Source organism: Mastigoproctus giganteus, chromosome 10 (genome assembly GCF_048544385.1).
Source record: "Mastigoproctus giganteus isolate SK-2022 chromosome 10, ASM4854438v1, whole genome shotgun sequence".
NCBI lineage: Eukaryota > Metazoa > Arthropoda > Arachnida > Uropygi > Thelyphonidae > Mastigoproctus > Mastigoproctus giganteus.
Window position 1 is genome coordinate 41,277,318 of NC_143584.1, and position 12,348 is coordinate 41,289,665.

Genomic DNA, 12,348 nt, shown 5'->3' on the forward strand with positions numbered 1-12,348 from the left:
CGACAATGACGGAATCCATACTTTCTAGGTAGTTTAAGAGTTGGCAGTTAATTGATTTCTCCATTACTTTAGAAAGAGTAGAAGTAATTGCAATGGGACAATAATTTTACGGGAGGAACTCCCGTAAAATTATTGTCCTTTTTAGGAACTGGCCGAATATGAGCAAATTTCCAAGCAGAAGGAAAAACACCTTTGGAATAAGAAAGTGAAAAAAGGCAGCAAAGAACAGGAGTAAGTTCAGGAGCACAGGTTTTGAGGGCAAGTGGAGAAATACCATCAGGTCCTGGAGCTGTCTTAACATCAAGATTCATCAAAATCCTTCTGACATCCTTTTGACGGAAGACCACAGGAGGCATTGAATGGAGCATGTTGGGAATGGCGGGAGGTGTTTTACCGAGATCATTAATACACAAGTTCGAAGAAAAATGGGATACTTGCAGATCTGCTTTATCCTTGCCTGAAGTCACAACAGAACCATCTGGTTTGGACAGAGGTAGGAGCAGAGATGGGCAAACGTTGCAGCCAATAGCTTTGACAAGAGACCAGAATGCTCGGCTAACATTTGGGCAAGAAGCAAGTTTTCTACTCTTAGCCTGGGGATAATTGTTGCAAGCTTTGGTGTAGGCAGAAAATGAAACTGAAGAATTAGAAACAAGCCAATTACGATATGCAACATTCTTCTCTTGAACAGCCTTAGCACATTTATTGGAAAACCAAAGTTTAGATAAAGGACAAGATTTTAAAGTGGAGTATGGGATAAAGGATTCCATTCCTGCAAGAATAATTTCACTGACACGATCTGAGCAATCGTTGACATCAGAAGTTTTGAAACAGTAATCTGACTAAGGAAAAGAAGAAAAGAACTTCCGTTATAGCTTGGACATAGCATGGTTTTGTTAAGGGAAAGTCTTGCCTGACCAATTTGATTGGATACTATGATGCAGTCACAAAAGAACTGGATGCAGGGAATAACTTTGATATTATATATTTGGATCTTAGAAAGGCTTTTGATACTGTTGCACATGGAAGACTGCTACACAAATTGGAGCAGTGTGGCATTGGAGGCAAATTGCTCCTATGGATAAAGGGATGGTTGAGGGGGAGAAGACAGACATTGGTAATCAATGGACACTGCTCATCGTGGACTAATGTTATTAGTTGAGTCCCACAAGGTTCAGTGTTGGGTCCATTATTGTTTTCTCTATTTATAAATGATATTGATGATGGTATATCAAGCTTAATGTCAAAGTTTGCAGACAATACAAAGATTGGCAGGGTTGTTAAGGACACTACTGACACTATGCTGCTGCTGCAACAGGATTTGGAAAGGTTGAGCAGATGGGCTGAGAGGTAGCAAATGAAGTTTAACATTGACAAATGTAAAATACTACATATGGGAAACAGTAACCCCAGAGCAATGTATCAACACTGTGGTACTACACTGACAGTGGTAGAGAATGAAAAGGACCTGGGGATAACTGTGCAGACAGATATGAAGTTCTCTGAGCAGTGCAGCTGGGCTGCAAGTGTAGCTCTGGTGTCTTGTCAATGATATACAGGAATTTTTCTAGCAGGGATAAGGTGGTAATTATTCCCTTGTATAAGGCAATGGTCAGGCCACACCTTGAGTACTGTATACAGGTCTGGAGGCCTCATTTCAAGAAGGATGTAGAGCTGCTGGAATGAGTACAGAGAAGGGCAACAAGATTAGTGAATGGGTTCCCTTACGAAGAACGGCTTAAGTTTTGCAAATTATAGTGTCTGGAGACTAGGCACCAGGAATGTGATCTGATAGAGGTGTATAAAGCCTTGAATGGTTTGAGCATGCTCAGTGCCGATGGGATTCATCCTCTTGCTCAGAATAATCACCTGAGAGGGCATAAATTCAAATTGAGGAAAGACAGATGTAGGATAGCTGTGTGGAAATTTGCCTTTAGCCAACGAGTAGTTGGTTGGTTGAACAGACTTCCATCCCTTGTTGTGGAAGTCCATCCCTGTCCAGCCGAGCCTTAAATTTATTTCCCTTGGAAATAAATTTAAGGCTCGGCTGGACAGGTATTTTGAACGAACGGAGGGGTGAAATGGGAGGTTTTTTTTTTTTTTTTTTTTTTTTTGGCTGATACTGCGTAAGCTTGCTTTCTTGTATCATATGCCTCTACTAATGCTAATGCTAAGAAATCTCACAGGTCATCCTATTTTGCATTCTTGCAATGCCAACAATACAAGGTTGGGAATAGCCATGAGATAAAAGCTCCACTGGAGAAGAGACAACCACCAAGTTGTGATCTGAGGTGCCCAAAAGACCTCTCACTTCGACCGTGTACTAAGAAGGGTTGTTCGTAAGAAAAAGATCAAGCATGTTGGCTGTATGGTTAGGATTGTTTGGTATTCTTTTAGGTAAATGTACAATCTGTGCAAGGTCATTAGTAATTGCAAAAGCCTCAGCATCTCGACCAGCTGGGTCAGTGTGACTAGAAAACGGAAGCCAGTTGGAGTTGTGAATTTGAAAATCACCAAGGAAAATTACCTCACTGTTAGAAAAGTTGGACTGGAGAAAGTCAAGTTGCAAAGAGAGGAAGTCAAAGAGCTCCAAGTGATTAGCGGAGTTGGGAGAATGGTAGGGATAACAGATGAATTTGACACAGTGAGGTAGAGAGATTTTAAGCCAGAGAAGATCGAAAAGAGGAGATTCCAAATTACCAAGAGTCTAACAGTGAATATCGGAACGGATATATGCACAAGTATCACCTTTGAGGTGAAAGGAATCATACAGTGAATAATTTGGGCAACTGAGATGAGCAGTAGTTGAATCAACAAATAACTGAGATTCTGTCAAAAAAAGTACATAGGGTTTGGCAGACTCATGCCACATCTGTTCTTCCATCAAAAGGTTTTGTTTTGTTATTTGGTTTTTAGGAGCATTAGCAACTAAGGCCATATTGCTCCGGGAAATGCAGTGGTCATTCCCTGACCTTTCTGCATCCTCCGTATTTGGTGGTGACGGGCTCGAACCCCAGTCTAATCATGAAGCGTGTGTGATACACTGCTGCTCCTTCCCACCTGGCTATGGAGGCGCCTCCATCAAAAGGATGTCGGAAGAATTTTGAACAATCTTGATGCCACGAAAGCTTCAGTTCCTGATATATTTCTACACTTATTCTCTAAACCTGTGCTTCTGTTCTTTGTCATCTTTTTACACTTTCTTATTCCACCTGTATTTTTCCTTCTTGGAAATTTGCTCATACCCAGCCAGTTGTTCCTGAAAAAAAAAAAAAAAAAAAAAGGATGAAAAATCTCTCCCATCCAATTATTGCCCCACTGCACTTACCTCTAATCCTTCCAAAGTAATAAAGAAATCCAATAACCTAAACTCCTAACCTATAACAACCCTCCTTCTGATAAATGATCAGCAGTATGGATTCCATAAATATCAATCCACTAGTGATATCTCAGCTTATGTTATCCATCTATAGACAAATTCAATCGAAAAGACTAGTAAAACTCAAGCAGTTCTCTTGACATTTCTAAAGCTTTTGATTGTATTTGGAATAAAGGTCTTCTAGACAAGCTTTAAACTTATGAATTGCCAACTGTTTTTTTGCAATTGAGTATTCAGTTTTCTCTTTGAACACTCATTGCAGGTGATGGTAGCTAGCTCTTTGTCTAACTTTTCCACTAGTATTGGTGTTCCCCATGGTTTAGTTATTAACCCCCACTCTTTTCCTCTTGTATATTAATGACCTTCTTCCATTGACCAGAAGTCCTATCCATAATTTTGCTGATGATAGCACATTGCATTCCACCTTCAAGTTTGAGAAACCCTGCCCTCCCCAAACAGCTTCATCTTCTCAGACAAGATCACATACCTCTATTAGGGATTACCCTGACTTCTAATCTCTCTTGACATAAGCACATCACAAACATTGCTTCCTTTGCATCAAAAAACTGGGTTTTCTCTTTTGCTCTTGTTGCTACTTTTCTTCTATGCAGCTTCTCACTCTGTACAAATCTGAAATCTCCCCTAACATGGAATATTGTTAGGGGTGGTGCACCAAAAATATCTCTCAGGCTTCTAGACTATTGAAGAGAGGGCAGTCAGTAACCCATCCTTAAGGAAGTCTCTCTATTCTGTCTCTGCTGCATGTCTTTTCTATTAGATACTTACAAAGGTATCCCTCTTCTTAATTGGCTTCCATAATTCCTCCCTCTCTTCCAAGGCAGTCCGAATGTGTCGCAACCGTGTGCATTCTTTTACTTTGGAAATTCAAATTCATAGAACTACCTTTTCTTCTTCTTTTTAATTTATCCCTTCAACTTCTGTTTTCTGAAACAACCCTCCCTTCATACATATTTCCTGAAAATTACAATCTACAAAAATTCATGAAAACTACAATCTACAGAAATAGCTATACTAAGTAGTATAGCTTCTAATACTTTTCGTGTCTGTGGTTTCATAAAAATACTCTTGATATTGAATATTATTATGCAGAGACATTTAAACCTAATCTGCAGCACACAACTCAAAACACAGTTCTTGATGAAGAAATGGTTTTGTTTAAAAACAATCCAAGGTCACATACAGTTCATCTAACAAGGGAGACATTGGTAGCTATCAGTGGAACACCAGATCATTCACCCTGATGTCCAGACATTATCCTGCATGATACTTAAATGCAAGAATGAGAACTCAAATTTGCTCCAATACCCTAGTGAAGCAAGTCATTGCTATTGCCCTATAGAGAACACTTGAGAAAAGATGACTTTTAAGAGAGCAGAAAATGAACACTATGTTAAGGATGCTATTTTAAAAGGAAACCATTCCCAAACTAGAGTATGCCTCAGATACTAAATAATGTGAATGCTACTTTTCTATCCCCCCCCAGCCACACACAGTTGTATTTCTGGACTCTGATGTGTGCTATATAACAATAAAGTTAAGAAGGAAAAAAAAAGAAAACACTGCTAACCAGAGAACACTTGCACATTAAAGCCATTAGCCAATATTCTTTCATCAGTAATCGATAAAAATCCATTAATTCCACTATTTTGGGAAGTCTTCAGCTGAAACAGAAACTCTAGCACACTTGATCCTCCAACTGAGCTAGTAAAAAAAAAAATTGATATAACATATTAATAACACATCTTGAAATCATTTGACTTATAAATTCAATTATATAACAAAAAATCATTCCAAAAAATTTTAAAGCTCTGTAATTTGTGATGTCACTTGTCTTATGACAAGTGAGGAATAAGGAATACCCAATGTTCATTATTCTACCACATTACTTAACCCTTTGAAAAAGTACAAGAACAGAGAATTGGGCAACATAAAACCATCATGCTCCCTCAAAATGAATGAGCAATCATCACAGAATCCAGCAGAAGAAATCTCTGCAGGATAATTTCCAGCAGAGATTCCACTGTTTTCCCTCTAGCTATAGATTAAAATCTTAAGTTCACTGCTTCTTCAAAAACCTTATTTCAAAAATTCTTGGCTCTCAATTATCTATGTATGCTCATCTGTAATGCATTTTCCATATGCAGAGGTTGCAACTGTGTCATTTTAAGACATTTATGTAGCAAAACATGAAGGAGATAAAAGAAAAAGGTACATTCCAGGCTAAAGGACACAAAAGTTCTTTCCACTCAAGAAGTTATTTTCGCCATGATGTGCATTATATTATTAAAAGGTTACCATTGCATTTATTCCTGCAGTATAAGTAACTATCTTTGTGAAACCTGTAGTGGACTGGTTGTCTTGCTTTTGTTTTTATGGTGCATTGGTAGATAAGGCCACAGTGTACCAAGTCTCTAGTAATATTAAAATAGAAAACATTGCATTTGGAGATAATGATTATGAAGGATACATATTTAAAACAGAAGAACAGGTAAAAGCTGATGCAAAAGACCAAATATAACATCAGTTGTTAACTTAAAATTGTTTAAATCTGGTGATAGCAATTTAATCTTTGCAGAAAGGCAGACATCAAACATTGATAATAGGTTGGTTTGGTTGGTTTTTTTTTAGGAGCAGTAGCAACTAAGGCCATATTGCTCCGGGATATGCGGTGATCATTCCTTGACCTTTCCGCATCCTCCGTATTTGGTGGTGACGGGCTCGAACCCCGGTCTAATCAAGAAACGTGTGCTACGCACTGCTGCTCCTTCCCACCTGGCTACGGAGGCGCCTTGATAATAGGTGTGAAAGATATATGTAAGAGCAAACTGATGTGTACTATGGAAATTAACATATAAACTTGCATAAATTATGCCTTGAAATAGGCCTCTGGGGTTGGGCATATTCATAATATAAATTTTAGTAGTTTACACCAACCTTGCGTTGAAATAATAAAACAAAAAACAAAACAAAATTAATAGTTTAATAACTGGTATTACTAATTTACAATAAATTACTATTTACAATAATTATATAAAAAGGAAGGAAAGAAAAAGAATACCATAAAATACAATAAAATATACAGAATTAAAAGCGCTAAAATCTGAAGCTTTCAAAGGTTCTGCCCTCTTTCTCAACAGTACGCTTTATTTTTGCAGTGCAATCTTAAATACCTGCAGGTTAACGGCACATGTCACGTGATTCAATAACATGTGCATTGTTCTCATGCGTAACGGAACCGGAAGTGACTCGGGAGCATGTCAGGTGAAATTGTTAATCCCCTCCAAGAATCACTGTCTCAAAGAGGGGATGAATCCGCATGCCCCCATCTCTATTAATGTTGCTCCTGATGGAACTAATCCGCAAGCTCGCGAGCCACTTGCGGTCCCAAAACCTATGCGCCCAGTCGATGATAGTAGCTTCGTCCGGGGAGATTTGATGTTGCTGATATATAGGAATTTGATGTCGATGATATATAGGAATTTTTCTAGCAGGGATAAGGAGGTGATTATTCCCTTGTATAAGGCAATGGTCAGACCACACCTAGAGTACTGTATACAGGTCTGGAGGCCTCATTTCAAGAAGGATGTAGAGATGCTGGAACGAGTACAGAGAAGGGCAACAAGATTAGTGAATGGAACAAAAGGGTGCTCTTACGAAGAAAGGCTTAAGTTTTGCAAATTACAGTGTCTGGAGACTAGGCACCGGCGAGGTGATCTGATAGAGGCGTATAAAGCCTTGAATGGTTTGAGCATGCTCAGTGCTGATGGGATTCTTCCTCTTGCTCAGAATAATCACTTGAGAGGGCATAAATTCAAATTGAGAAAAGACAGATGTAGGATAGACGTGAGGAAATTTGCCTTTAGCCAGCGGGTGGTTGGTTGGTGGAATAAACTTCCATCCCTCGTCATGGAAGTTGATAGCCTAAATAAGTTTAAGGCTCAGCTGGACAGGTATTTCGAAAGAACAGAGGGGTGAAGTGGAAGTGGTTATTTTTTATTTATTTATTTTTTATTTTTTTTTTTTGGCTGATGCTGCATAAGCCTGCTTTCTTGCATCAAATGCCTCTACTAATGCTAATGCTTCTCCCAATAATGCTCCACCACGGCTGATTTCGCATAATCTGCATTTCCCTATCGCCTTCGTATGCTCCCCCAGACGATCCTTTAAAAGCCGTTTAGTTTCCCCCACGTAACATTCCCCACAATCCAGGAACTTAATGCTATAAACGACCCCACTTACACTTTCTTTTGGAATGGGATCTTTCACTTGTGACAACACTGCGTGCAACTTACATCCTGGCAGCTGCACACAGCGTGTCTGATGATCCCGTAATACACGGGCTACTCGCTCGGTTAGACCACCCGGATAATAGGGAATGTATGCGGTGGCTATCGGCGTAAATGCCTTACCCCTCCTCTGTTCTCCTTTGATATATTTATTTACCTCTGGGAGTAGCCACACCTCAGGAGATCCGCCATGACGTGCTCAAACTTTCTTTCTTTCTATCCTCGGAGGTGCTACAATGTGATTTAGCCCTGTCTATTAGTGCACTAATCACACTGTTCTTGTGATGGGTGGCCTGAGCTGAATTATAGTGTGAATACTGACCTTTACATGTAGGTTTTCTGTAAACCCTAGTCTTTAAACACGGGCCTTCTCTGTAGACCAACACATCCAAGAACGGTAAACCTCTCCTTCTTCCACCTCTGAGGTAAAATGTATAAATGAGGAGAAGCCATTAAGAAAATTCAACACCTCATCTTTACTCCCTTTTCGAATAATTGAGAACGTATCATCTACATATCTTTTCCACGGATGCATAGGGAGAAAACCTAAATATTCTAGTCTCGAGCTCTCCATCGCCAAATTAGCAATAATCGCACTAATGGGGGAGCCCATTACTGCTCCGTGAACCTGCGTATACATAGTGTTACAAAACACCATAGTGGTGCTTGATAAACATAATTCTATACCTTTACAAATGTCCTCCATTTGTAAAGGTATAGGGTCCTATACCTTACATCTTTCTGTAAGGCCATGTGTGTACAATGTACTCCATGGTTAATTGGAATACATGTAAACAGAGATGTCGCATCAAAAGATATCATAGTTTCATTTTCTTCTATAGATTGTTCTCTTATAAAATGTACAAAATCCTTGCTGTCCCTAACACTAAACTCAGAGAGCCCCACTATCGGTGCCAACAATTTGGCCAGGAAACCAGATAATTTATATGTGAGACTGCCTATAAACGAAACAATGGGTCTGAAGAAGGAGGGGTTTACCGTTCTTGGATGTGTTGGTCTACAGAGAAGGCTGGGGTTTAGAGACTAGGGTTTACAGAAAACCTATGTGTAAAGATCAGTATTCGCACTATAATTCAGCTCAGGCCAACCATCACAAGAAAAGTGTGATTAGTGCACTAATAGACAGGGCTAAATCACATTGTACCACCTCCTAGAATAGAAAGAAAGAGTTTGAGCACGTCACGGCGGATCTACTGAGGTGTGGCTACCCCCAGAGGATCATAATTAAGTATATCAAAGGAGAACAGAGGAGAGGTGAGGCATTTACGCCGATAGCCACCGCATACATTCCCTATTATCCAAGTCTAACCGAGCGAATAGCCAGTGTATTATGGGATCATCAAGACACACTGTGCAGCTGCCAGGACATAAGTTACACAAGTGAAAGATCCCATTCCAAAAGAAAGTGTAAGTGGGGTCGTTTATAGCATTAAGTTCCCAGATTGTGGGGAATGTTATATGGGGGAAACTAAACGGCGTTTAAAGGATCGTCTGGGGAGCAGACGAAGGCGATAAGGAATGCAGATTGTGTGAAATCAGCCGTGGCGGAGCATTATTGGGAGAAACAACATCAAATCTCCCCGGACAAAGCTACTATCATCGACTGGGCGCATAGGTTTTGGGACCGCAAGTGGCTCGAGAGCTTGCGGATTAGTTCCATCAGGAGCAACATTAATAGAGATGGGGGTATGCAGATTCATCCCCTCTTTGAGACAGTGATTCTTGGAGGGGATTAACGATTTCACCTGACATGCTCCCGAGTCACTTCCGGTTCCGTTACGCATGAGAACAATGCACATGTTATTGAATCACGTGACATGTGCCATGAACCTGCAGGTATTTAAGATTGCACTGCAAAAATAAAGCGTACTGTTGAGAAAGAAGGCAGAGCCTTCGAAAGCTTCAGATTTTAGCGCTTTTAATTCTGTATATTTTATTGTATTTTATGGTATTCTTTTTCTTTTCTTCCTTTTTATATAATTATTGTAAATAGTAATATATTGTAAATTAGTAATATTAGTTATTAAACTATTAATTTTGTTTTTTGTTTTATTATTTCAACGCAAGGTTGGTGTAAACTACTAAAATTTATATTTTGCATAAATTAGGTTGAACTAATTAGTTTAATGAAATATTACTTGGTTAATACACCAAGACAAATTCTTCAAACTAAAATAATTCAGGCATACAATAATCAACATTTCATAACCTCTTGCAGTTCATTTTCAAGTCATAATAATGAGGTCTTGGCAAGTGAAGGTGTAACTAGGTTACTGGCTCTATACAACTATTAGATGTGGTTGCATAGAACATATTTATTAGCTCAGACTTCATGTTATTGTTTTTTTTAAAATAGAACCCAAACAAGTTATGAATAATTGACTACTGTACATAATTAGTTAAGTATACATTACACAAGTTTGTGTGTTCATTTCCATATTAAACATTAAGATACTGCTATTATCTGCTAAAATCTCACTACTGTGAAAGGTTTAAAGGGATGTGTAAAATGTGCTACACCTCTGGATGTTATTTTGCCAGTTGAATGTTCTAGTACAGTGTTTTTCAATCTGTGGTATGCATACCTAATGATACACAAAATAAGTCTGAGATATACAACTAAAATTTTCAAAAACTGAATTTTTATTTTTATAGCCTTGTACTTTTAAAAAAAACTCAAAAGATTTGTAGGAGGAGCTAATTAAAAATTTACTTATTTTTCAGTGTTTAAAACTGCATATTAAAACGATACTTAGCAAGAAACAACTTCAGAAGGAATAAAGAAACAACTTTGAGCTTATCATTAATAGTTAATTGAAGAAGCAAAGCATGGGCCTTTCTGATGTTTCTGTATTGTTGCAGAAATTAAAGGGGTAATAAAACTAACATGTAGGTTAGTGCAAATGCATCATTTTAACATAGCTATCTACCAAAGTAGTTAAATAAATTAATTAATTAAATTGGCATCGTTTTGGTTATAAATCATATTGTGAATGCCTTCACAACGAGTTGCCATGGTATTGTACTACCTCGAATAAATAACACCTCACCAGTGGAGAAGACTATTCTTATTTATTCTCAGTGATACCACCACCCAGACGGCACCGTTTCAAAGCTTATTGGCTTCTCTTCGGTGGGTGGGCAGGTACCCTGGCGTTGCAATAGTGACAACCCAGTTATGAAGTATAACTTCACAATATGAGAGATGCCTGATGGTATGTAGTGAAATAGACTATAAAGACTATATATTTAAGGGAAAATGCCTCATGCTACGAGGTAGAATGATTAACATGTAGGTAAGAATGATGTTAAAATGATGCATTTGCACTAACCTACATGTTAGTCATTCTACCTCGTAGCATGAGGCCTTTGCCCGTAAATACTTTATAGGGGAAATAAAAATAACCGAGTAATATGGTTCTCTTAGCTCTCCCATTCACATTAGCCTATTTATGTCTGTGAATCTTCTCTGCTAAGAGAGAATTAAAAACAAAATTAAGAAATCACATGATAGAAAATAACTCCACAAAATAACCTGTGGCTCTGAGATTTGAAAAATTGATTTCATACAAAAAAACTCCAATTTTATATTAAATTATGATTTTTCTGCAATTTTAAAAATTGGCCTTATTTCATGACTTATTACATTGGCAGCATAAAATTTCTCAAAACTGTAGGTGATGAGAGTACTTATATACAGGATATTTCAATTTAAATGCACCTGGGTCTATCTTTCTTATTTTAGGTTTAGGCTATTTGTCATCTGGACCTTTGTCATATTTGGTTTGAAATTTTTGAATTTGGCGTTTAAAAGGACAATATTTATAATTCCACAAATAGCATGACTAAGTATTGCCATTTAGATTTTATGATTTCTGAATTTAAACCTTGCCTAATACCATGGTTCTCAACTGGGGTTACCTCATGTGATACGAAAGGGTATCTCAAGCATTGCATCTAAAATAGCAGATTTTCATATCCTTAGTTTTTAGTAAAATATTCATCAGCTAATTAGGAAATTTTACTGTGTGTTTATTTCTGATACCCTAGAATTTATCATGTTTTATCCCAAATGTAAAATTTTACAGTTAGGATATTAAATAGTAGCTGTATTCCACTAAAGAGGTGAGAGAATATTTTGTAATTAGTGTTCCACTGAAATACTCTTTTATTGCAACTCCTGCTCATATGCCACAATGCTAAGAAAGGGGGTATAGAATATATACTTGGTACACCAGTTGTTGTCACTGCGTATGTGGTATACAAGTGTGCCACTGAAAACAAATAAAAATAAGAAGCTTTCGGGAAGAGGTAGTTACGGATTTGCTAAATATAGAACAGAAAGCAAAACGTGAAAAGTCAAAATGTGTTAACATTCATATGCTAACAAAATCTGATGCAAACAAAACAGAAAAGTTAGAAGAATGTGCATTTTTTGTTATGCAACATTGAAAGAGTCGGAAGGAAGATCAGTTGCTAGCAGAAAGGGAAAAAGAGTTTCAACATATTGCCCAGACTGTATTCGTCAGCCTTTCATGTGTTTGAAGTGTTTTGGATAACACCATAAATCTCATAATTTTGCAATTATAGGGGCAATATGGGATCATTGGACAAGTAATAAATGTACCAGTTAAAGTAAAT

General features: G+C 37.9%; 1 protein-coding gene across 2 annotated transcripts in view; it reads right to left on the reverse strand.

Annotated features, from left to right (window-relative positions):
* LOC150078997 (PMS1 protein homolog 1-like) overlaps positions 1-12,348 on the reverse strand; it is a 174,699-nt gene that overhangs the window by 38,192 nt on the left and 124,159 nt on the right. For both annotated transcript variants that reach the window (XM_090383543.1, XM_090383542.1), the window contains exon 6: positions 4,968-5,101. In XM_090383543.1, the coding sequence (XP_090239669.1) occupies positions 4,968-5,101 (134 nt within the window). The remainder of the gene's footprint in view (positions 1-4,967; positions 5,102-12,348) is intronic.